The sequence below is a fragment of the Nuphar pumila genome, chromosome 12, assembly GCF_984573655.1.
Source record: "Nuphar pumila chromosome 12, dmNupPumi1.hap1.1, whole genome shotgun sequence".
Taxonomy (NCBI): domain Eukaryota; kingdom Viridiplantae; phylum Streptophyta; class Magnoliopsida; order Nymphaeales; family Nymphaeaceae; genus Nuphar; species Nuphar pumila.
In genome coordinates this window covers 33,082,517-33,110,231 of record NC_143260.1, presented here as the reverse complement: position 1 = coordinate 33,110,231, position 27,715 = coordinate 33,082,517, and the positions used below count along the sequence as shown (strand labels likewise).

General features: G+C 40.4%; 1 protein-coding gene across 1 annotated transcript in view; it reads left to right on the top strand.

Annotated features, from left to right (window-relative positions):
- Positions 1–2,309: 2,309 nt before the first annotated feature.
- Positions 2,310–27,715, top strand: part of LOC149820600 (uncharacterized) — a 55,735-nt gene continuing 30,329 nt past the window's right edge. Inside the window, exons 1-7 of the mRNA XM_089981831.1 lie at positions 2,310–2,391; positions 2,639–3,909; positions 11,888–11,967; positions 12,069–12,168; positions 12,263–12,361; positions 24,157–24,249; positions 24,349–24,468. Of these exons, the coding sequence (XP_089837957.1) occupies positions 2,920–3,909; positions 11,888–11,967; positions 12,069–12,168; positions 12,263–12,361; positions 24,157–24,249; positions 24,349–24,468 (1,482 nt within the window). The 5' untranslated portion in view covers positions 2,310–2,391; positions 2,639–2,919. The remainder of the gene's footprint in view (positions 2,392–2,638; positions 3,910–11,887; positions 11,968–12,068; positions 12,169–12,262; positions 12,362–24,156; positions 24,250–24,348; positions 24,469–27,715) is intronic.

Below are 27,715 nucleotides of genomic sequence, written 5' to 3'. Positions count from 1 at the left end.
CCAAAGTTTGTTTAAGCTTTGGGGGTGGACCATCTGTCTTGACAGGTTACACAGATACAGATATGACTGGAGATATTGATACAAGGAAGTCCACATCAGGTTTTGTACTCACTTTTGCAGGGAGAGTTGTATAATGACAATCAAAATTGCAAATGTGTATTGTTTTGTCTACTACTGAGGCATAGTACATTGCTCTTACAGAAGCTTGCAAAGAGATGCTATGGATGAAAAGATTCTTGAAGGAGTTGAGTTTAGAGCAAGACAAGTACTTGGTGTACTGGGATAGTCAGAGCGTCATTCATTTCGCCAAGAATCCGAGTTTTCACTCAAAGTCAAAGCATATAAATATCAGGTACCATTAGATCCAATATGTGTTTGAGAACAAATTACTTCATCTTGCAAAGATCTCCACAAATGATAATGGTACAGATATGCTGACAAATGTCTTATCGATAGAGAAACAAAATACATGTTGGCAGTTGGCCGACATGGGCTCTAGTTGATTAGTTGAATTGAAGTATCTATTTGGGCTGCAGGAGGAGATTGTTGGGTCCAGCCCTATCCCTCCATTAATGATGTGGGGAAGTGGAATAACCACCCACTGCTTCCCATTAATGCAGAAGAAGTTGAAGGGCCAAAACCCCTTTGGTTTATGGAATGAGTCTATAAGGCTCACATCTAGAAGGCTCTATGTCATCTATAAAAGGGGGTGCAGTGGATGTGTGCAAGAGTAGAGTGTTGTGAGCAGAGTGGAAGTGTGCAGAGAGAAAAGAAGTAGAAGAAAAAGAGTAGAGAGAAAAAGATTAGGAAAGAAGGTTCGTCACCACACATTGATCCTCAGAGAGAGGTGTTGGTTGTAGTGTGAGTTTTGACTCGGGTTGTGCACCCAGAAGGTAATCTTATATCCCTCTGTTCTTGTGATTCATTTCTTGTTATTATCTTTAGCTTTGGACCAACTATTGGACGTTGTACTCTCTACTCTTGTTATAGTAGATTATTCTCTCTGTGCCTGTGGATGTAGGTCGTGTTGACCGAACCACGTAAACCCTTGTGTTGTGATTTGATTGTGCTTTTGTTAGATCCTATATTGCTTCCGCGATTTTTTTGTTATCTTCATTTATCTACATCCTATGCCATAGCGGCATAAAATTTCCAAACCGGGTTCAACTCTATCTCACCATAATCTTGTTGGTCAGTTCAATTTCTCAAAATTCAGAATTCGACTTAAAAGAATGATCAGATCTGTTTGCACCGCAGCAATTGATACTCATTCCTGGGCCCAATCCAGCTCCTCGAACCTGAGGGTCCACTGCTATGTCACAGGACACACCATTTTGGTGGCGTGTCCATAGTGACATAAGTGGGAGTGTTCAAACATGTGGACACAGACACCATGGGTGCATTGAATACTTTAGTACTATCTTAATATTTGTTAACGTTTTTACTGTTGTTTCAATAAAATGCATGTTTAATATTAAAATGTCAAAACAAATAGTTTTTTGTTTATTAAAAATTTTAAAAATTCCGTGTCCTCCTATCTTATTTCCCCCCCCCCCCCAAAAAATGCACTTGCGAATTGAATCGCGCGCCACGTATTCTTTTGTTTCATAAGCCTGATGTAAAAGACCCAATCCAAAACAAAGGGTCTGACTCGACAATCAGGTCGGGTAAGCCATCGTATATATATGTGACCAATCCGATGAGAAGTCGACCCGCTTTTTCTCCTCTCTCTCTGGTTACTTTATGTTCTCTTTGGGCGGGAAGAAGATCCAGAATTGCCTCTTGATTATCCCAAATTATCTTGCTTCTTTATCTCTACGAAGTGTTTATCCGACAAAATCTCAAGTTATCCCATTAGTTCATTGGTTTTAGTTAAGGGTGTCAATGGGTCTGGTTTATCTGGACCTGACTCGGAGCAAACCCTATAGGAACCGGGTATGGTGATAAATAAAAAAACTTGATTAAGACCCGTGTTCAGACCCGAAGGCCCAATTAATACATGGATTCAGATATAATTTATGAAATTTTATACCAAATTCTGAATTTTGACTAAGACCCAGAATTTTTCAATGTAAAAATAATAAAAAATATTATTTTACCAGGTATGGTCCCGGTCTGGTTCATGTAGTTCTTATCGAATCCCGGTATGGCTTCTCTTACGGGGGATTCGATTAAACCCGGGTCTGGACTCGATATCATACCCGAAAATTGAGCCCAGGTCTGGTTCCACTTGGGTCCGAACCAAACCCGACCCGTTGACACCCCTAGTTTTAGCGCGTTTCCTTTTTCCAACTTTTTCCCGAAATTTCCTTTTTTCTGGTTTTTGCTTGATCCGCCGATTCTAAGGTTCTCTTCCGGTGGGAATCGGAGGGTGTTTGTTTGTGGAACGAGGTAAGTGTGCATCGATTGGCTATCTCTGATGTTTTCTGAGATGTCGTTTTCCTTTTTTAATTGTTTCCGCTGTTCGTTATTCGTTCTATTGTTTGGCGTGTCCGATGCTTCACCGATCGTTTTGAAAAACCATAATTTTCTTTCCTTTGGTCGATTGAGTTTTGAATTTCAGTTTCGTTCCCGTTTGGTGTTTTGGAAATCCAATAATTGGGTGTGCGTGTTTTTAATCCCATCTTTTGATTTGTAGGGTGTTTTTCTACTATTAGTTCATCATTACTTCGAAGGCCCTAGTGTTTTCTTATCCTTCTATCATATATTCGTTCGATTTCTTGAGTTTAGATTGCGTCTAATTGGGTTGGAATCCAAACAGATCTTGCCTATTTCTTTGAGTGCATGTTGGGTTGAGTAAATTGGGTGGGGCTTTGATCAGTTCGTGTTGCTTTGAGTGAATTGGGTGGAGTTGGTATTCTATGACAATTATCAGATGGGGGGAACTTATGGGAATTATGTGGTGGTAGAGCGTATTGAATGGGTGCATTAACAGATGGTAGGAAGCGAGTCCTTCGCGCTTGCTCATGCTTTGGAAAAGGTGAGAATGTGTGCCCCCCACATTGCTCTGACTCAGGAGTTTTCGAGGATTTAATGTCTTCAAAGAAGCCAAAGATTGCGCCCACACAACTTGTTTCAGAGCCCTTTGCGGCTGCTCAATCTTCGCAGCCATCGTTTGTGACGAATACAATTGGATCGAGAATAACCCAGTTGCCGCCGCCACCTCCGCTTCCCCGTGAGGTTCATGGTCCCCAAAGATCACTGAAGTACATGGCACATACAAGTTCGTCCTGGCGGCAGCGGGGAGGAGTAAGCAAAGAAGGCAGAGAAAGTGATGTTATTTCTTCTGATGTTAAAGAGAATTATATGGTCAGGGAAGGTTGGTTAGTGGAAACTAGGAGAGATGCACTTCGGTTCATACGTGCAACAGGAAAAGATAAGGCTGTGTTTGGTGATTCTGGCCGAGGTTCAAAAAGTGTGGTTGCCAGATCAGACAAGGGAATTTATTCTTCTTCACTCTCAGTTGCTGAAGATATGCTTACTGAAGGTTTGGATGTCGAAGAATATAGAAGAATGGTTGATGGTCGATTAGGTGATTCAAGTTGTGGCACCAGTATTCATATTCATATGCCCCAGAAGTCCCTTGGCGCCTCAGTTCATACACCTCAGAAGTCTCTTGATGTCTCTGTGGTGAACCTAGATGATTATTCTCAACCTTCTACTCCGGGGGTATCTGTTTTAACAACCCTGCACAATAAGATTGATGTGGCTGAAAACACGGAGACACAAGCGACAAGCAGTATAATAGTTGTTGAGCAGGGATGGAAGAAACCTGCTTACAAAGGGTTGCAGGAATCTATAGATAAAAACCGGGAGCCGGCATTACGCAATCTCGACCTTCAAATTAAATTAACTGAAGCAAGGTTTGCAGCTCTTGGCCTCATCAGGAAGCAAAAGAAACCTGTAGAGGTGGTAAAAGCTTTTTATTATCTATTTCATTTGAGTTGGTATTATTTCTGTCACATGCGCAAAGTTTTTTTATTTATGCTTTAACCATATATTCTCTCTTATTTATGTTATAATCATTTTGTCATGTTGAACACATAGTTGCATTGGTGGAAGCTTTTAGCAAAGATGATTTTCTACTTTGGAAATGATTTAGGTGAAAGAATGGTGTGAACACGTAAGATTAGAAGCACATCTTCTGGAAGAGTCCTTTATATATATATACCCTCTTGGGTAAGGAACCCCCTAGTTGGAACTCATAGGGGGAGGTTGTCTTGACCAAATCTACCCTCATGGATGTGTTCTGCATGGTCAAAATAGTAAGAATCAACCCATGGATCATAGTTTTTTGATGTAAAAATATATTTTTTTGAGGTTTGAAAATTTGGTAGTTTGTAGGCCATTGATTTTTTAACGCTTGTAAAATCTGGCATATACGTCAAGGAAACATGATCCAAATGTCAGTTTCTACTAAACTTAATATGTAAATTACATCTGGATGGTCAAATGTGGGAAAAAACTGAAAAAATAAAATATTATATTTTTTCACTAGGGGCTTCCTTACCCACAAGGGTAGCAAATATTACCCCTATATATATCAGTGTCACCAATATCACCGATATTTTCAAAATATCGCTAGGAACAAAAATACCATGGTAATATCATGTTATTATAGCGACATTTTTTGGAAAAAATCATAGTTTATATATTTTAAGCCCTTTTTTATTTTTTGGTTTCTTTGTATTTTAAAAGCTTATCAAAGTTATTTCCTTATATTTTGCTTAGACTACCTATTATTTTCTTATCTTTCTTATTATTTTTCATATTTTTTGAAAATTTTAAAGTCCCAAGACTTTCCTACTTTTAAAAATCTCTCTGAGAAATACCCTCGCTGAGAAAACACCTTGAACGATATATATATATATATATATATATATATATATATATATATATATATATATATATATATATATATATATATATATATATATATATATATATATATATATATATATCTGCCATTGTGTTATCACAAAAAATGAAAAGACTAATTGCACTATTAGAGGCTCGTGGTCCACATCCAGTTTGATCATAACCTCCCTAATCCAGATAGTATTTTTAGGAATACTTTTAAGGCATGGGATAACATGACAATAAAATAAATTTAAATGAAGAATGATATCTTAGAAGACTAAGATGTCTTCATTGTTTGGCTTTTACCTTAAACAGTGGTGTTCCTCCAATAAAATGTTGCCCATGTTTGCATCTTGTGAGTCGTGAAGAATCTTCCATCTCCAATTGTTTGAACTGTAGTCTCTTCTATACTTTTGAGCAGCAAGGGAATACTTCTTCCTCCTTTCATCTCTATCTATTGAAAGCCTAGGAGTGATCTCTGCACAAGGATGTCATCCATTCACCAACTAATTAAGTTTTTTGGCAAAGTCACGTTTATTCCTATGAAAATGCTGAGCTGTCTTAAAAAGAACACTTTCAAGGTTGTCTTTAAGAAACCGATCAATTCATTGAGGCCAACAGGGGAACATGTTAATCACGTGGGACATCTGTAAAATAATCTTACGCATCTCAGCTACACTCATTTTTTGAATATGATGTCTCTTGACAGCCCAACATTCCGTACCATATAGTAAAGCGGGCCTAATTGTCGTCCTATAAAACTTTTCCTTCAACCGTAATGGCATTCTACGATCGTACAATACTCCAGTTACACTTTTCCATTTCATCCACCCAACATTTATCCTATGATTTACATCTCCATCAATTTCTCCGTACTTTTGAATGATAGATCCCAAATATTTGAAACAGTCAACAATGAGTATAGGAAAATTCTATAACCTTAGCATCAAATGAAAAGTTACTTCTCCAAGGTCCAAACGATAGAAGATGTCATGTTAAATGCTTCTAGAACTAAAAAAACTCAGTTGCACTTAAGACTAACTACACAAAAGAAATAGCAATAATGACACACAACAATAGCTAAAAAATGAGCAAGGATCACATGCAAAATTTTCCTACATATCACATACTAACATTGCTAATGAGATAAACATCAAATAGACTGTTGATGTTCTGAAAATAAACACAGAAATCGGGGTAGATAGATAGATAGATAGATAGAGAGAGAGAGAGAGAGAGAGAGAGAGAGAGAGAGAGAGAGACGACTGCTTAGAAAAAAGAAAACTCGTTCCTTTGGATTAGGGCTAATCTCTATATTAAATAGAGATAGTCCAAGGAACAAAATTACACCCAGGTCCCTCATTAAATATTAAGATTCAAATAACCTCTAGTTTAGAAAAACTTATTTACTAAAAGCCTCTTAGTCTCAACACTCCCCCTCAAGTTGGAGCATAGATATCAATCATGCTCAGTTTGGTCTCGCCAGGGCTTTGGTAAAAATATCAGCTACTTGATCTTCGGAAGATACATGATCGGTGCAGATATACCCAACCTGAACCAAGTCGCGAACATAATGATAGTCAACTTCAATATGTTTAGTCCTTTTATGAAACACTGGGTTGTTGGCAATATATGTAGCAGCCCTTGTCACACATCATCAACATAGGTAGGGATACTTTCTCCTGAAGCTCGGTCAAGACTGATTTTACCCACATAATCTCAGCTGCAGTCTGGGCCATTGCTCGGTATCTCGACCTGGCTACAACGGTTTGTTTCTTACTCCTCCAGGTAATAAGATTTCCTCCCATAAACACACAAAATCCAGATGTTGACTTCCTATTTTCAACAAATCCTGCATAATCTGCGTCAGTGTAAGCAACAACGTTCAAAGATGGTTTTCGTTTAAACAAGAGACCTTTACCAGGAGATGCCTTTAAGTACCGAAGAACCATCATAGTTGCATCTCAGTGAACTTTTGTAGGTTTGTCCATGAACTGACTGATTTTACTCACAGCTAATGAAATGTCAGGTCTGGTAACAGTCACATATAGCAACTTACCCACCAAGGATCTAAAGCTGGCACTATCCACATAGTCAGACTTCTCATCGAACATGTGAGTTTTGGGATCCATTGGAATATTAGCTGACTTAGCTCCTAGCATTCCAGTCTCTTTTAATAAGTCCAACACATACTTTCTTTGAGACAACACTAAGCCCTCTCTGTTTCTTGTAACCTCGATACCCAAAAAATATCGAAGGTGACCAAGATCTTTAGTAACAAAGTGCTTCTGAAGATGATCTTTTGTTGCAGAAATATCTTGGGCACTGCTCCCTGTTAATATGATGTCATCGACATATACCACCATAACAACAATTCCAGCACTGGTTTTCTTGATAAACAAGGAGTGATCTGAAGCTGACCTGACAAATCCAAAACTCGACATTATCTCAAATAATTTGTGAAACCATGCCCGCAGACTCTGCATCAGGCCATAAATAGCCTTCTTAAACTTGCACACCTTTTGACACTCCCCCTGAACCTCGAAGCCTGGGGGTTGTTGCATGTAGACAGTTTCATGCAAATCCCCATACAAAAAGACATTCTTGACATCCAACTGAAACAGGGGCCATCCATGGTGCACAGCAACAGAAAGAACGAGACAAATAGTGCCAAGACGAGCAACTGGGGAGAAAGTTTCAAAAAAGTTAACACCATAAGTCTGAGTGTAGCCTTTTGCAACCAATCGGGCTTTGTACCGTTCAAGCGACCCATCCGAGTTATATTTAATGCTATATACCCATTTGTAGCCTACAATATCTGCATCTGTGGGAGGATCAACCAAGTCCCAAGTGCCTCGAGACCATAAGGCATCCATCTCATCACGCATAGCCTGCATCCAGTTGGAGTCGACTAGAGCTTGACTGTGATGAAGCAGAATAGAGGAGACAGACAGAGCAAAAATAAAATTCTTCACAGATGCCCCAAGATTAACTTCTGATACAAATTGCGAAATGGGATAGAGAGTGCACTGTCTCTTTCCCTTGCGCAGAGCAATGGGAAGATCAACATCAGATGTAGGGACAATAGTTTGCTCAGAAATACTTACCTGAGGAGAAGGAGGTGATGGCGGCATGGAGGTACCCTGTGAGTGTATACTATGGGAGGGTTTCGGAAGCGAGACACACCCGACGCTGGAACCAAGGACTGAGGAGGAAGCCACTCTAACGGAAAGGGAGGAATCGACAGAGGAAGGATATCACCAAGGCTCTCCTGTAGTCTTAGAGTAGTACTTGAAAAATAAGGAATAGACTCAAAGAAGGTAACGTCTGCACTAACATACTCTTTATGAGATATAGGTTCGTAGCAACGATATCCTTTTTGGTTCTTAGGATACCCAAGGAAAACACATTTAATAGACTGCGCAACAAGTTTATCTCGATCCGGACCCAGCTTATGCACAAAACACACACATCCAAAAACTTTAGGGGGGATAGAGAAGAGAGGAGCCTCTGGATGGAGAATTTGAATTGGGATTTGATCTTCTACAAAGCTTGACGGCATGCGATTTATAAGAAAACCGGCTGTCAAAACCGCATCGCCCTAGTATGAAGCAAGCATATTGGATTGAATCATAAGGCACCGAGCAACATTAAGGATTTGTCTATGTTTCCTCTCAGCCACCCCATTTTGCTGAGATGTATGGGGGCCATGTAAATTGAGGTTGAATCCCATTAACAGAATAGAATTGAAGTAAGTCTTTGGATTTGAACTCAAGAGCATTATCAGTGCGAACAATTTTAACACATACATCAAATTGAGTTTTTATCTCTGCAATTAAAGATTTAAGAATGACAAGACCTTGAGACCAATCTTTTAACAGGAACACCCACGATAACGTTGAGAAGTCATCAACAATAACTAGATAATAACGACACTGAGACCTATTCAGAATCCTACTCGGACCCCACACATCGACATGGAGAAGATCAAACAATCCTTGACTTGACGGACTCTGACTAGAGGGGAAAGAGCTTCGACAATGTTTTCCCAATTGACATGTTTCACACTGAAAAGAAATTGAGGGAGGTATATGAGGGATGACACGACGAAGTTTTGTCACTGGAAGGTGACCCAAACGATGATGCCACAATAGAGGACTTGAGGATGATGTAACAACAAAATAGGCCGAAACTTCTGGTTGGTGTAGGTAATACAGACCACCTTCCTCATAGTCGTCACCAATCCTTCTCCCCGTCAGCAAGTCCTGAAAGGTGCACCCCATAGGATAAAAAATCACTCTACAATTCAAATCTTTTGTCATTCGACAGACGGATAATAAATTCTGTGGAAACGAAGGAGCATGAAGAACATGCAACAATTGAAGAGTAGGGGTAATAGATATGTTTCCCTGCCCTACAATTGGAGAAGAGCTACCATAAGCAAGAAGTACCTCTTTTTGACCAGTCACAGGTTTTAAACTCAAAAAATTACTCGAATTTTCGCACAAGTGACCAGAGGCTCCAGAATCAATGATCCACCTACCACCTTGACCAGATAGCCATCACCTGCCGAACACACAACCTCCGCAACAAAAGACTTCGAAGTGGATGATCGTAAAGCAAGGAGCTCGTCATATTCAAGTTACATAATCATTGGAGGAATCTGCATCTGATTTAACCACTTGAGCCATAATATAAACTAATTGGCTTGATTCACAAAATGCAGAAGCAACCACACGCGCACATCCACAATCAACTACGAACCCGACTATATCAAGTTTTGACTTCACCAATGAAATCTGAGAAACACGACCTTCGACTATTCAGATCCAAACTTCAAAAATAGTTTTAAAGAAACTTGACCAAAACCTTCCACCTCAACCACGGATGGCTATAGGTTGCAAATCAAGATCACACATCCAACACGATATAGCGTGTGTTATAACCCCACTTCAGGCAAGTCCACGACTACACAAGTTGTCACACCAGAAATGAAGTCTTGACAGCAGTACTAATTGAAATGAATGTTTCCACACAACAGTAGTACTAATTGAAACAAAACTTTCCACAAGCCAATACTACGACTAGCAGCAGTACCAACAAAATTTCACAACACAACAACATATGTTTCCACACAGCAGGAATCACACATGCGGCTTTAAAAAAAAACTGTTGTTAACAATTTGTTTTTCACAGCACTTCTGCTACAACTGAAAAGAAATATTTCACGACACAGCCTGCTGCTTCCACGAACAAAAATTGCTGTTAACATTCTGTTTTCACAGCACTCATGCTACGCCTGAAAAAATTATCCATAACACAGTCCACGAATAGAGAACTGATATTAACATTCAATTCTGATCACGTCTGAAATCAAACAACTCTGTTCCACGAACAGAAAACAAAAAAAATTCCACGACACAGCAGGAATCACGACTGCTGATATTTATGTTCTGAGAAATGAACAACCAATTAAGATCTGAGAGGAACTCGACACTCAGATTCACTAGCAACGACAACATGTTACGAAAAAAAATTATTTCTCGATATAGCAGGGAATCACGTCTGAAATCAAACACCCAAATGGATTTTAAGGAGAACTCGACACCTAGATTCACGACCCATGATAACATGCGCACACAGATGCATAGAGATCACGACCGCTGCTCCCATATAGATCACGTCATCCAGAACTTTCATTTTTTTTTTGTTGGAAGAAGATTGATCACGCTCTCAAGATCAACTGCTCTGATACCATGTTGATGTTTTGAAAATAAACACAGAAATCAGGGTAGAGAGAGAGAGAGAGAGAGAGAGAGAGAGAGAGAGAGAGAGAGAGAGACGGCTGCTTAGAAAAAAGAAAACTCGTTCCTTTGGATTAGGGTTAATCTCTATATTAAATAGAGATAGTCCAAGGAACAAAATTACACCCAGGTCCCTCATTAAATATTAAGATTCAAATAACCTCTAGTTTAGAAAAACTTATTTACTAAAAGCCTCTTAGTCTCAACATAGACCATGATAATCATACAAGACCATAAAAAAAGTAGAGGTAAAGAATTATTAAACAAGTCTGTCTATGCATTTTTTCACAGAAAAAATTAACTATGCATGCTTTCACAAAATTATTCAACAAAAATGAAGAGGGGAGAAATTACTAGAATGCACAAGTGCTAAAAAAAGAAGCTCAACACAGAAAAAAATAAGGGAAATTTTATTAGAGAGAGGCCTAACAACAAGGCTGAAGATTACAAAGGGGTCCATCCCCTATTTATAACATATTGGCCATATGGGAGCTCCCATATAGATGTTGAGCAACTCCCAACGGTCATAAATATGACCGTTGGGCACCCCTAACGTCTATATGGTTAAAGCCCATATTGCCCATGTAAAAAATAAGAAATACATCAATAAAAAAGAAAAAAAAGCGAATATTCTAATCCTAAAGTTACATGGTCAAAAGACAGAAATACCCCTATACAAGAATGTATATATATACATGTGCAAGTATATATATAGCTATAATATACACATATATATGTGTATATTTTAACACACTAGACTTGTCATCTCTATGTAAACTACTTGGAACTTGTCAAAAATTGTATCCAAAATTTAAGTAAGACCTCAAATGCATAATGTATATCAATAACAAAAGACTACCTCACCTCCCTATGGCATTATAATAGACCAACACAATTTGGAAATTGTCAAGTTATCAAACCAAGATTCTAGACTCCCATCAGCTGTTAGAATGCAAAATATATTTTTATTTTTACATTCAGAAGTTGTTTTGTCTTGTAATTCAAGTCTTCTGCTTTTATACTGTTGCCTTTTCTTTTTTAAGTATTCGCCATTATTTTCCTTTCTTAACTTAGGGAAGATAGCATGCCTTTTTTCTTGTATCTCATCTGTTATTTTTGGCACAATGTAAGAGTCCATGACATTGATTCCATTCACCACCCCCAACCCCCTTCCCTTGTTGCATGTCTTATGTATTCATCAACTTCAATTTGCCCTGTTATAGGATGTGTTTCACAAACCTTTTGCTCCTCTTACTGCTGAGGAAGAAGAGGAGATTGCAGTTGCTTTGAATGGTCCCAACAGGTATGCACGTCACATGGCTTTTCAGTGGGTGAAATAGCAGCTGAAGTTTGAACTTGGAGCAGTACCATTGAAATAATTACTGGCGAGTGTGAATTATGCAGGCGGGAAGTCTTGATCATGCATGAGAATTCCAATATTGAGATTACTAGAAACATCTTGCAGTGCTTGCTACCTGGTGCATGGTTGAATGATGAGGCCTGTGTTCATGAGTTCCTTGAAAATTAAAATTTAGTTGAGCATTTTGATATTCTGACTAAACCAAACGCATCTGATCTGTATTCTCTTTATTGTGTAGGTCATCAATTTGTACCTTGAATTGTTGAAAGAAAGGGAGATCCGAAATCCGAAGCAGTTTTTGCAATGTCATTTTTTCAACACATTTTTTTATAAAAAGGTTTGGTCATATAATCTGATGCACTTTATTATATCAATATCCAACTACTATTATGTGATCAGAAGGTTTTCTATAATGGTTTGATATCATTTCTCTGCAATAATCAGGAACTTTTCAGTCACAATCTTTTCTCCTGGTTGAGCACCACTCCCTTCTTATACCTAAGGCTTCACCTGTGTTATGAAGACATTGATTTCCTTTGAGTTCATTCATCTTCAAGAATCATTATCTTATGGACAAGAACATATTTCTTCCTGAGTAGTTGTTTGCAGTTTGATGTTTTTCAAACATCATTTGAGGCATGCCATCATTACTGTGACGTGCAAGCTTTTGTAGTGATTGAAATGAAATGGGGATCTTCGAAACACGAGCTTAGATTAACAAGAGCAAGTGTCAAGAATGACACTAAAGCATAACCCTTAAAAAGGGTATAACTGGAAACAAAATAAAAATAAAAATGTATTCTTTATTGATATGAAAAACCAATTGCTTAAGAAGCATTGGAGTAAAATACAAGAGGGGCTGCACCCCTTTATATACACAGCTGAAAGAGGACTCAATAGAGCTGTTGGGCACAGTCCAACAGCTCTATTACTAGTCAAGTCTGGACAGGACTTGACTAGCAACAGTCATTCTAGTTCAAACTGAACTAGATGACATAAAGACAAAAAATAAAAATAAAGGAAAAAAATTACAGAAATAAAAGAAATGAAAAATGTATTTATATATATATATATATAATATAATATTATTATATATACATATATGTACAGTTTTACATTTTAACACTCCCCCTCAAACTTACGGTACAATGAGCGAAAGTTTGTCTAAGAGAAAGTGAAATCGGGGAGCAGCAAGAGGCTTTGTAAAAAAGTCTGCTAGCTGATATTCTGAAGTGACATATGGCAGATCAATTATCCCGTGTAGATATTCCTCTCTGACGTAGTGACAATCCATTTCGATGTGTTTGGTACGTTCGTGGAATGTTCTGTTACTGACAATATAGATCGCACTTTTGTTGTCACAATACATTTGTGAAGCCTTTGTTGCTTCAACTCCCATGTCAGCAAACAGTCGTCGGAGCCAAACTACTTCCATGGTCGTGGTTGCCATGGCTCTGTATTCAGCTTCGGTGGATGAGAGAGATACCTTCTGCTGCTTTTTACACCTCCACGAGATTAATGATTCCCCTAAAAAGACACAAAAGCCAGTGGTTGAGTGTCTGTTATTGGGATCACCTCCCCAATCAGCATCAGTATATGCAATTAAATCAAGAGAAGAGGAGGAAGATAAGAAAAGTCCTCGTGAAAGAGAGGACTTGATGTATCTGATAATACGCATGACTGCTCCCATATGAACAAAAGTAGGAGCATGTTGAAATTGACTTGCTGTATGAACAACATGTGCTATATCTGGTCTGGTAATGGATAGATAGGAAAGTGCCCCGACAAGCTGTCTGTCAGGAGTAGGGTCTGCAAGAAGTTCTCCATCATCAATCTTCATTTTAACATTAACAACTTCTGGAGTGTCGACTTTCTTATCATCAGTAATACCAGACCTGAAAACAATATCAAAAGCAAATTTAGTCTGAGATAATAAATATCCTCTAGGAGAATAAGCAACTTCAATGCCTAAAAAATATCTCAACAAACCCAAATCAGTCATTTCAAAATGAGATTTAAGAATTGTTTTGATTGTTTCAACTCCCTGTTTATCGCTTCCGGTGATGATCATATCATCCACATAGAGAAGAAGCACAATGATCCCTGCATCAGAATTCTTAATAAACAAAACAGTGTCAGTTAAACAGAATTGAAAACCAATATCAATCATAACACGACTAAACCTATCATACCAAGCTTTTGGTGCTTGTTTGAGTCCATAAAGAGCTTTTTCTAAGCGAAGGACTTTACCCTTAGGAATACTTAGACCAGGAGGGGGTTCCATATATACTTCTTCAACTAGCTTTCCATTTAAAAAAACATTTTTGACATCCATTTGAAAAATAGACCATTTTTTGATAGAAGCTAAGGCAATTAAGGTTCAGACAATAGTCATACGAGCCACCGGAGCAAAGGTTTCTTCATAATCAATCCCATATTCTTGGGCATAACCTTTGGCTACTAAACGGGCTTTATATCTTTCAAGAGTACCATCACTCTTGGTTTTAATTTTATAAACCCATCGACATCCTATAGTTTTCTTCCCTGAAGGAAGATCTTGAATATTCCATGTAGAAGCCTTTTCAAGTGCATCTAATTCAGCTTTCATGGCTTCTATCCATTTGATATCATTTTTTGCTTGAAAATATGTGGATGGTTCTTCATATGAGTGAATTAATGCAATAACTGCCCTATATGTGGGTGAGAAAGACTCGTCTGATACAAACTTTCCTGGAGGCCTCGAGATTCGGGTTGATTGTCTAGTTGGAATGTTAGAATATTTCTCAAGTGCACATGGAGGATTAGACTCTTGTCGCCTGGAATATTGAATACTAGTATCTCTATGAACTTCTTCATTTTCAACATTAAGATCAATAATTCTTTGATCATCATCAAAGTTACAGTCAAGGTCATATTCATCAGATGTTGATGTTAGATCTAGCAAAAAGGAGTACTCAGTGACGTCTTTTAATTTTCTAAAATCAAAGAAGCTCTCCTTTTCAAGAAAGGAAACATTTCTAGACACATAGTTTATTATTTTTGAAGTCAAAACATCTATAACCTTTCTGGTTTTCAGCATATCCTAAAAAGGCACAGGGAATCGCACGACGGGAAAGTTTATCATTTTTTTCAGTAAATATGAAACATTTGCACCCAAATATTCTTAGTCTAGAGTACTCTGGAGAAATGTTCATAAGTTTTTCAATGGGAGTAATATTTTGTAACGAAGAAGATGGCATCCTATTAATGAGATATGTGGCAGTTAAGGCAGCTTCTGCCCAAAAGTCTTTCGGGACTTGATTTGCTATTAATAAAGTCCTAGTGGTTTCTATAATATGGCGATGTTTTCGTTCTGCCAGTCCATTTTGTTGAGGTGTATAAGGACAAGATCTTTGATGTGTGATGCCATGCAATTTAAGATAATTTTGAAAATCTGTGGATAAAAACTCTCCCCCTGAATCTGTGCGAAAAATAGTAATATCATTTTGAAACTTGTTTTTAACCATATTATGAAAAGTTTGAAAGTATGAAAATACTTCAGACTTATGTTTGAGAAAGTACATCCACGTATGTCGGGAGAAATCATCGACAAAAATAACATAGTAAACAAATCCTCCTTTAGAAATTACTGGTGCAGGACCCCAAACATCCGAGTGTATTAATTCAAGTGGTCTTGAAGAGAAAAAGGTTCTGTTCTGAAATGGTAATCTTTTCATTTTGCTGAGAATACAATCTTTACAATCAAATGATTCAGAGTTACAAAATTTCTTTAGATTTGGAAAATGTTGGATTTTGGCTATATGTGGGTGACCAAGTCTCTTATGCCACAGTTCCAACTCTATTTTTTGAATATTATAACAAAAAGCTTTCTTCGGCATTTCCAAAAAATCCATGTAATAGAGTCCTCCTTCTCTATGGCCTTCCCCAATCAGCTTGCCTGACTGGCGATCCTGTACCCAACAACCATGAGAAGAAAAAGAAATATTACACCCATAATCAGAAATTTGAGATACAGATAAAAGATTTAAATTTAATTTGGGAACATGTCTAATTTCTGGAATAAATTTTTTTTTTTGTTTTATAAATTTTTTCAAAATTTCCTATTCCTTCTATTTCAAGAGAAGTCCCATCAGCAGTAAAGACCTTTGACACACTTGTTTTATTTTTAACACATTTGGATAGATTTTGATTATTTGGGGTCATATGAAAAGATGCACCAGAGTCAAGAAGCCAAGAAATTTTACCTAGATCAGAAAAAGATGAGGCTGCTGCGCCGGTTGAAGCTTCAGATGAGGAAGAGGCACCTTTGATGAGAGGCTGAAGAATCTCCATTAGTTGGGCCAGGGAAACTGGTGCATCCTGATCTTTAGGCTCCGATCCAGCAATTGCAACTCTTTTTTCTCTCAGCTCTTTAAGTTTGGGACATTGTGGCCTGTAGTGTCCCGGTTCATAACAGTGATGACAAATAACTTTCTTCTTATCATAGTCACCATTTTGTCGGTTAAAGTGAGGAGGCCTATATGATCGAACATGATTCCCTGGTCTAGACACGGCTAAAACGGAATCATCTTCAATTTTTAAAGAACCTTTCCGGAGACGATTTTCTTCCATTGTTAACTCTTCAATAGTTTCAACAATAGAAGAAATTTTTCCCCGGTGAAGTAGGGCCGATTTAGTGGTTTCAAATTCCGGCCTTAATCCAGTGATAAACTGGTAAAAATGTTCAGCATCGAGTTGTTTCTGACGAAGCTCGATGTCTTCGGCACAATGCCACTTTGGTTCTAAAAGGGAAAGTTCTTCCCAAAGTTCGGACAACCCATTATAATATTCACGAATAGTTTTGTCTCCTTGTGTCATCATTCGAACTTTTTCTTGGAGGTTGCACACGTGTGCAATATCTTTAAGGGAATACTTATTCTTAAGGTATTCCCATGCCTTATCAGCATGATCAAATTTGGCAAGACTTGAGCATTTTTTAATGTCAACGCTATTGATAAGCCATGACATTATCTTCGCATGAGATATTCTCCATTCTTTCCATTTCTTCTCGTATGAGGCAATAGCCTTGATTTTCTCTTCTTCCGATAGAGGGACCTCTTTATCTCCCTCCTTTTTAGTAAGAGATAGCTTAGGTTCCGAATCGGAACCATCCACAATCCCCCATAAGCCTTTTCCCCATATATGGTGCTTCATGATTGAAGCCCATGTTACATAGTTCGTATCACTTAGTTTCATAGGCATGATAGTGACTTTATCATTGTCATCCATCGATTACAAGGAAAGAAAGAATAGGGATAGAAGAAAAACAAGAAGGAAAATGAAAAGGAAAGAAAAAAAACAATACAACAAGATGTGAAATCCTCTCCAATGAAGTGATAAAACACTTCTCTTCAAGTGGCGAACACTTTTGCAAACGGGCACGAAAACCGAGGCAGCTTTTCCTCAAGATTTAGTACTTCTGCGGCTCTGATACCATGAAATGAAATGGGGATCTTCGAAACACGAGCTTAGATTAACAAGAGCAAGTGTCAAGAATGACACTAAAGCATAACCCTTAAAAAGGGTATAACTGGAAACAAAATAAAAATAAAAATGTATTCTTTATTGATATGAAAAACCAATTGCTTAAGAAGCATTGGAGTAAAATACAAGAGGGGCTGCACCCCTTTATATACACAGCTGAAAGAGGACTCAATAGAGCTGTTGGGCACAGTCCAACAGCTCTATTAAGAGCTGTTGGACTGTGTAAGTCCAACAACTCTATTGCTAGTCAAGTCTGGACAGGACTTGACTAGCAATAGTCATTCTAGTTCAAACTGAACTAGATGACATAAAGACAAAAAATAAAAATAAAGGAAAAAAATTACAGAAATAAAAGAAATGAAAAATGTATTTATATATATATATATAATATAATATTATTATATATACATATATGTACAGTTTTACATTTTAACAGTGATGACCAGACATGTAAAATTACATTAGGATTCTCTGTAAAACATATCCAGTTTAAATTACCATCAAGAAAAAAGTTTTTTTCTTTCATGCGGGGGTGGTTGAAGGGTTGCATTGATTTTTGAGGAGGCTGTAACGCCCTAAAATCGTGGACTTGAAACCTTTTATGAAAAAGGTTGAAAGTTTTGAAATCAATCGTTTATCAGAGTTTAAAACAAAAGTTCAGCGGGAGATCGGGTTCAAAACAGCAAGTCCCTAGACCTTGGGCGCATTACAACCAAAAGCAGATTCCCCCTTTCAAACCGATTTGCAGTCCAAGTACATATTTTATTGAAATGAAAAGAACCACGTTTTGGTAATACAGTTTTAGAAATCCAGAGTTCTAATCAAAAGAGATGCTTTCAAAGAAACCTTGTACCACATTTATCAAAAGAGTCCCTAGGAACGCAACGTCAGGAAAGGGCATTGCCTTGAATGCATCGCGTCATCGTGCCATCGCAAGCTGTCTCAACCTGTTCACCACCTGCCTATGAAAATGGGTCAGTCTCACAACAGACTAGTAGGGGTGCAAAGGACAAGAAAGTGCAAAAGGCTACAATAAGCAAGATAAATGCTAGCTCAAGCAGGAACAAGCAAAACTAGCAGATCTAACCAAATGTGCTATAGAGTACGCAAAACTTTAGTAAAGCAAACAACTACACACAATAACAGGAAGGATCAGAGTGCTAAACAAACAACTATAACAATTCCACAGATATAATAGGTGAAGAGTAACTAACTCTATCCACCAGCCAAGCAAAGCAATTGCATAAGACAAGTATTCATAACAACACTCGTAATACATGTATAAGTACCATAGGATGACTCAGTCCATCGACAAATGATTACATTAATCGTGAGGCACAAGCTATTGCATCACAAGCAATTCATAAGCTACACAGGATAAGCAACCAACTAGTATGAGAAGCTAGTCATTACCAAGCAAGGAACTGCGTAAGCAGTTTAACCAACAAGGGTAACGCCTCGACAGACGTACATAGCTCAACGAGTAGCGTACCTAACTACCGAGCTAACAAGTAAGCAAGCAATGCACGTCACAACATGCATACCTCATGATCAATTGTATGAGTTATATCTTGTCTCATTACTGAGCAGGCCGTTGTGGGTACGCACAAGGCAAAACGTAGAAACAACCAAGATCAATTCGAGGGTCCATTATGCTATGTATTTTATTATACCCCGAATGACTGACTGAGTCCGCTTCCTAAGGGGATGGTCTGTGACCAAGAGAGTAAATCCCCAAAGGCAAACAAAGGCCCAATGGATGCGCATCCGAACTTCTGCAGAAGTGGCCCAAAGGATTTCCCCTAACCTCCGATGACTGGGGAAGGTTGGATCTTTGCCCGAGATTGCCATTAATGACTGTCCATCAGTGTTTTGTACCATTCATCCTCTCTCTTGATGAACCGTCCCGAATGAGCACGACGGAGGGTTTCTTAACCGCCGTCCCATTCTCATGCTCTGGTCTTTCAACCCCAATCGAGCATCTTGCCTGTGAAGGCGCATGATTATTATTTAGGTGAGTTATACGCGCCGTTGCGAGTTCGAAGCAACTATACAATTTACATCCTACTCACCGCAGTACGCATCGTACCTATTCAAATGTATAATCACGATGAAAGAGGTCAATCCATAGTGAGGGCAAAAACATCACTCTTGTGATCTCAAACACATGTCATTGCATGTTCGAGGCAGACATAGACCTCTCATCCTATTCATCGTAGTACGCAATGTACCTGTTCAAAAGTACGACCACGATGAGAGGGGTACGAATCTCTCGCAGGAAATCCCAATGCTTCTACTTTATAGAAGCCTACAGTGAACTCATTCCAGTTCCAACTGATCGTGCTCGGGTCCTTTAGACAATCGCGAGCAGTCTGCCTATTAGGCAAAATCAACATAACAGAATTTAGCTTAATGTGTCAATACATGTTTTGAGGTTTCTATAGACCTCTCGTCCTGCTCTTTGTAGTCCAAACATATCGTACGTGACTAAGGGTACAACTACAAGAGTAGGAACATGGATCCCTTGTAAGAGATCCAACAATACCTTCGCAAAGGAAGGAAGGTGCTACCATCTGGGTTTGGCCAGAAAGCCTAGAACTAGGTCTTGCATCAGAAGTGATGCAACGCTGATCTAGCGATGACCCAAGTACCTCGAAAGGATTCCCGTCCTACTCGTGCATAGGCTTCTAAACAAGGTTATCTGAGTCGTATCGAATAGACGAACTGAGGTTGTAACATATCTATCCCAAATGCATCGATTTGGGAGGTTCCGGCCGCTACCTCTGCTTTACAAGCTATACATCTTGAAAATAAGTTTGCACCTAAGACGATGTCTTTGGAGAACCGAAGTGCATAAGTGTGTGTCGTGGCTTGTAAGACAAGTGAAACGCTATACACTATACATTCGAAGCTGCACTCAGGTAGTGCAAGCTGACAAGAGGCAAACTCATGCACAATACTAATACAAAGGCAAAACGAGGGGCAAGACTCGATGGGCGAAGCTGCACCGCAAGGGTAGAACGCTAGAGCTCCAGATGAGATATGAGATCATACCTCGATCATCGCAACGCACGAGCAAGCAACTACGTAAGCAACTCGTGAGGTAAGAGATCCTATACTGACTACGCAAGTGTAAAGAACGACTCACGAGGCATGGGGTTGCACCTCGATAGATCGCTAAGCGTAAGCAAGTAAAGAAGCATAGGGCAAGGATAGAATACATGCATGAGCAAGGCATATGCACGAAGTGCGGCAACACGGTAAGGACGAACACATACAAAAGGTAAAGGCAAGAGCAAGCACGACAACACAGGAAGGTAAAGCACGAAAAGTAAAGCAGAAGCAAGGCCATGACGCATAAAGCGCGGGGCAACAAGTAAATGCAGGAAGTAAAGTGCAAGAACGTAAAGGAGGACCAGGATGTCCTGGAGTAAAGACAAACATGAGCAAGTAAATGCCAGGGCGCAAAGCGCGGGGCAACAAGAAAGTAAAGTGCGGGAAAGTAAAGAGGACAAGGATCGCAAAACCGCGTCCTTGAATTAAAAGACATGAAATGTAAAGACAAGAATGGAAAGCCTGGGCACATATAGCGTGACGACGACATAAAAGAAAGTGCGAGAAAGTAAAGAGGACAAGGATCGCGAAACCGCGTCCTTAAAGGTAAAGACATACGTATATATATTATACATATACATATATCGTCTTCTTTTAGTTATCTTTCTTATTTTAGCATTTATCAGTTCATTGTCCTTTCACGCAAGAATCCCCTACCTTAAGGGGTTGCGGGTCCTGGTACGTAAGCAGCGTAGGCAAGCAAGAGCTCGAGCCACAGAGGGCGAGTTGGGTCCACCGTTCAACCTGGAGAGCTTAGAACGTTAGAATATGTCGTAAAGTAAACGAGAAGCAACAGACGCAGCAAGGCCTCCTGCCTGTAGGAGGCAGAGGCAGGAGCTCTGCATCCTGCAGACAAGGGTGCTAGAGGCAAGGGCCTCAGCCCTGCCTGGCAACAACAACAGAGGCAGGGAGCAGGAGCTCCCTGTCTGTCAGGCACAAAGAAAGGCAGGGGAGGGAGCAAAAACTCCCTGCCACGCCTGCCGCAACAAGGCAGGGGGGGGCACCCCCTGTCAAAGCACGAGGCAGGGGCGCAACCCCCTACCGACAACAAGAACAAGGCAAGGGGGCAAAACCCCTTGCCAGAGAACAATCAGGGTACAGGGGGCAAGCCCATGCTGGCAAAAACCCAGGAAACAGGGGGCAGAACCCCCTGCCGAGGGACAACAGGAGAGTGCAGGGGGCTTCGCCCCCTGCAGGGGAAACAACAGGAGAGCAGGGGGCTTCAACCCCTGCTGAGAAAAAAAAAACAGAAGGCAGGGGAGGAGCCTCTCCCCCTACCGGAAACAACAAGGGAGCAGGGGGACTCGTCCCCTGCCAGAAGACAAATGCAGGGGGCCTCGCCCCCCTCCCCCCTCAGGCAAACACAAAAAGGAACAGGGGGGGAGGAACCCCCTGTCAACACAACAAATGGCAGGGGGACGAAGCCCCCTACCAGCATAACAAGAATGGCAGGGGGAAGCAGAGCCCCCTGCCGACAAAGCAAAAGAGGCAGGGGGCCGATCCCCCTGCCGAGAAGCAACGGAGGGGCAGGGGGAGCTTCTCCCCCTACCAGAAAACAAAAGGAGTGCAGGGGGGCTCGCCCCCTACCGGGAGACAATCACGAAGGTAGGGGGACCCCGCCCCCTACCGAGAAACAAGAAAAAGTGACAGGGGTGGAACCCCCTGCCAAGAAGAGTCGACGACAGGGGGCTCAACCCCCTGTCGACCAACCTCAAAAAGGGAGGCAGGGGGGTTTAACCCCCTGCCAACAAGCTGTGACGACAGGGGGCTCAACTCCCCTGTCGATCAACCCTGCACAAAGGAGAGAGAGAGAGGAGGGTTATACCTCCGAAGACGACAGCAACAGGGGAGTCCAAAAATGACTCAGGCGAAGGCGATGGCGGTGACAGGACCCCCGTCAGCAGGCAAGAAGGAACGAAGGGAGGAGAAGGCCGAACAGGGTCGTCGAAGGCAGGAAGGATGAGGCCACCGGACGGAGGGTGGTGGCGCTGCCGAGGCTCAAGGGTTGTCGGAGCGTCTGCCAGACGCAGGGAGGAGCAGTAGAGAGGCAGAAAGGGTGGCCGAGGCTACCGGCTGGCGAAGGCCACCAAGAGGGGAGGATCGCTGGTGCTTGCGCTGTCGGGAAACCTCCAGGACCGAGGAAAGGTGGCCCCCTGCGTCGATTGCCGGCAACCGAAGATCGCCGAAGGCTGAAGGGTTGCCGAGGACTTCGATCGCCGGCAGCAACAAAGGTGGAGGGTCGGCTCGAAGGTCGCCAGACTGAGAGGGGAGGCGGCCGGACGGAATCGCTCGCCGGCGTCTCTGATCGCCAGCGGCAGCGTGAGGGGGGAGATCGGAGCAAAGGAGAGAGAGAAGGGGCGAGGGGTTCTGCCCCTCGCCTGAGACGCCTGTGACTTATTAAAGTCACAGGCTTCTCGAACGATCGAGAAGTCGGGTCCGAGTTCGGGCTCGGGTCCAGCTCGGATCCGGGTCCGACACGTCAGACCGACTTGACACGTGTCCGACACGTGCCTGACACGTGTCCGACACGATTTTTTTTCACGGTCGTTACAATTTTAGTTGCACAAGTGGTGACTATGGAAATGGTGCCCATTTCCATGGAGTAAGTATCCCTCAGTGAAGAAACTTGAATTTTTAAAATGAAAAATAAAAGGAGAGAAAAGTTGGATATGCAAAGGCAGCATCAACCTTTTAAAATTGCATAAAAATACTGCTTCAATATTATGATATTATTCAAAATTTGCTAGCCTCTTTACTGTAAAAAAATGAACTTTTCATGCTATTCAAAATGTGCAGTTCATCATCACACTGATCTGTATTAATTTGGAGGTGGACTCCAAATCAGTGTTGAAGCTAAAATGGATCTGGAACCGCTCTAGCACCTCAGCTTAACTTTACGGGAGAACTAACTGCAAGAAAGACATTAGTAGATTTACAGCATGAATAGGATCTAGGTGCCTTAATCAATTGGTGCAGCAACTTGAGAAAAACAACCATGAAGCTTTTAGGAGTAATTTTCCTTTTGATCAGGGATCCTCATTCTGTATTTCTGAAAAGCAACTTCACTTTGTTCTCATGCCCTTGGAATTTTATGTGCATGACGGGTCTATCAATTATGTCTAAGTCACCTCAACCCTTGAAAAATCTCTGCAATCTAGGGGTTATGATTCCTTTGTGACAATATGCTGAGTATCTGTCATTGCCACTGATGATTGTATAAAAAATGAAAATTAAATTTGTCACAACTGTTTTTCTGACAAAGCTAGTGAAAAAGAAACAACTTGGGGTGTTCTTAATAAATTAGGAGAATAGAAATGAAACTTTTAAATCCCAGTTTACCAAAGACAACTGGGCATGAGATTTCTTTTGTATATTGGAACATATGGCATTATTAAGAAAACGATACTTCGGAGCTCAATTATGGCAACCACTTTTATGTCTGATTTTGCTCAGTAGTTTAGTTTATATGACCAGCATGTTGTGTTTCCTATGCAGCTGGCTTGTGGAAAGAATTGTTATGATTTTCAAGCAGTCAGAAGATGGACAACCCAGAGGAAGATAGGGTACGACCTTATTGAGTGTGACAAAGTAAAGTTGTTTTGCCCTTTCTAATGCTGTTATCTTTGTTTTAACATTTGCAGCTTTTTATTTTCTTTGGCATTACAAATGAAGTTTATGTTCGTGCAGATTTTTGTCCCCATACATAAGGAGATACATTGGTGTCTGGCAGTAATAAATGTAAGAGACAAGAAATTCCAGTATCTTGATTCACTTGGAGGCATGGATACCCAAGTTTTAAAAGTACTGGTATGTTCAATTGATCTTCCCATTCCTTGATTGTTAGTTTGTGTGTGTGGGTGAGTGAGGTGTCTGTGTTGCATAGCACAACGTGCTTCAATTAATTGGCTTCAGGTTGGATTTCCCATCTTGGCCCTGAACTACATGAATGGAATAAGTAATTAGGCCACACTCTAATAGAGCTCTACCTCATCTCGAAGAACTCCCTCTTTTTCCTCTTCTTCTTTCTATGGTCGCGACACTAATGCTAACACCAACAACACATTTCTCCTTCACTGCAAAACTTTCTACTTTTGATGCTATGCTAGGTGTTATAAGATTAGAAGTAGGAAGCTCATCTTCATTCTCTCAGGGCTCCACATACCCAATTTCTGGCGATAAGGAGTAGGATCTTCAAGCAGTATGCTATCTTCAAGTCTTAATTTTACATTTATGACTTCTAGGGTCTCCACCTTTTCTTCATAAATTCCTGACCTAACACATATGTCAGCAGCCAAATTCATTTGGAAGAAAATATATCCTTTATGTGAGTAGATAACTTCAATTCCTAAAAAATTATCTCAAAACCCTCAAGTCAGACATCAAAATTTTTCTTTAAAACAAAATTTAATTTCAATAACTCCTTTGCCATTTCCTATAATGATCATGTCATCAACATATAGTAGAAGTATCACAATATTAGTACATGTTTTTTTTGACAAAGAATGCAATGCCAACAAAACAAGAAATAAATCCCAAACCAATCATAACATTACTAAATTTATGATACCAAGCCTTAGGGGCTTGTTTAACCCCATAGAAGGCCTTTTTTAGTTTCAAAATTTTACCATCAATATCAACTCTTGGGGAGATCCATGTAAACTTTCTCACAAAGTTTTTCATTTAAAAAGACATTCTTAACATCTAGTTGATAAATTGACCATTATTGGATAGAGGCAATGGCGATTAAAGTTCAAACACTAGTCATCTTGGCGACGGAGGCAAAGGTTTTCTCATAATCTACTCTATATTCTTGATCATACCCTTGAGAACTAATCTTGCTTTATACCTTTCTAAAGATTCGTTGGTTTTGGTCTTGACTTTAAACATTCACCTACATCTTATAGGTTTTTTGCCTAGAGGAAGATCAACTATTTCTCTGGTGTTGGCTTTCCTAAGAGTATCAAGCTCTATTTTCATTGCTTCAATCTAATGAGTGTATTGTTTGACATTATTATAATGGGATGGTTAATAATAGAGTGAAGAGTTATTAGACATGCTCTAAAGTTGAGAGAAAATGAATCATAAGATACAAATCTACTAGGAGCATTAGAGATTCGATTAGATCTTCCTAAGGGTATGTTTTGAGATTACTTGTCAAGAGCACATGGATGGTCACTTTGTCCACATCGGGTATAAACATGCATATTATTAGAGGCATCTTCAATTAAACTTTCATTTTGATGACATCAACAACCGGTTGTTCATTACTAGAATCATCATTCAAACAAGGATAAAAAACATAATTAGAGTCAAACTTGTTAGATTCATCGTGTCTTGGTAAGCGATCAAATAAAAATGTATAATCAGCTTCCTTTTAGTTCCTTTGTTATCAAATCCATTTTCATTTTCTAGAAAAGTAATGCCTTTAGAAACTTAAAGTTTTTTGTTCTTTGGGTCAAAACAATGATACCTTTTTTTATTTTTTTCATATCCCAAGATAACACATTAAATAACTTTTGGAGATAGTTTATCATTTTTATGAGTAAGCATGTAACACTTACAACCAAAGATTTTTAATCGTTTAAAATCAAAAGTCATTTTGAAAAGTTTTTCAAATGGGGAGATATTTTGTAAAGGGGATTAAGGTATTCTATTTATTAAGTAGATTGAGGTTAAAACGACTTCGGCCCAAAAAAAAAAAATTTAGAATGTCCCTAGAAATGTGAAGAGTCCTAGCAGTTTCCATTATATGTCTATGTTTTTTTTCTGCTAACTCATTTGTTTTAGGAGTTTTAGGGCAAAACCTTTGATGATAAATGTTATTTTGTTTCAAATAATTTTGAAAATCATTGGACATATATTCTCCTCCTGAATCAAATATAAGAATAGATATGTTGCTAAGAAATTAATTTTTAATCATTATATGAAATTCCTTAAAAAAGAACACATCAGATTTCAAAATTAGAAAATAAACTCATGTATATATAGTGAAATCATGAACAAAAATAGCATAATACGAGTAACCTCATTTCGATATGATCAGTGAAGGGCCCCATATGTAACAAAAAAAAATTTGTTTTGGTTCGGGCCGGATGCGGACCCGACCCGAACCCAACCCGGACCCGACCCAGACCACCGCCTCTCGCCTGCCTTTTAAGACAGCGAGGCAGGGGGAGGGGGGTTATGAAACCCCCTCACCGCCTCTCACCCTCTCATCTCTTCTCGACTCTCTCCCTCTCGCTCGTCCATTGTCGCCGACGCAGGTGACCCGCGGCCATCGGCGACACGCGTACTCCGACGGGCTTCTCTTCGGCAGCCAACCCAGGTACGTTCTTCCTCTTCTCCTCTTTCTGTCTCTCTCTCTCTCTCATTCCTTCCCCCTCGTTTCTCCGTTACGCAGGGAGGGGAGGGTTGAGCCTCCTCCCTGCTTTCATACGGCAGGGGAGGGGCGGAGCCTCCTACCTACTTCCGTACGGCAAGGGAGGGGCCGAGCCCCTCTTCCCTGCTTTCGTACGGCAGGGAAGGGGCAAAGCCCTCTTCCCTGCTCTCTGCTATGGCAGGGGAGGGGTTGAGCCCCTCCTCCCTGCCCCTTTTAGTTGTGCCAGCAGGGGCCATCGGCCCCTGCCTTCCTTTTTGCAAGCAGGGGCGGCCCCTGCCTTTCTTTTTGTCAGCAGGGGCCTATGGCCCCTGCCTTTCTTTTGCCAGCAGGGGCCATCGGCCCCTGCCTTCCTTTTTGCCAGCAGGGGCCTATGGCCCCTGCCTTTCTCTTGCCAGCAGGGGCCATCAGCCCCTGCCTTTTCGCCAGTAGGGGCCATAGGCCCCTGCCTTTCTGTTTGCCAGCAGGGGCCTATGGCCCCTGCCTTTTCGCCAGCAAGGGCCATCTGCCCTTGCCTTTTTGTTCGCCAGCAGGGGCCGATGCCCCCCTGCCCTTTGTGCGCGAGCCTATACCCTTGGTCGACAAGCCCGTGAAATCTTTGGAAGCTACGTCGTAATGGGGACAGATCATTACAATTGTTGGTCTCCAGCGAGGAATTCCTAGTAAACGTGAGTCATT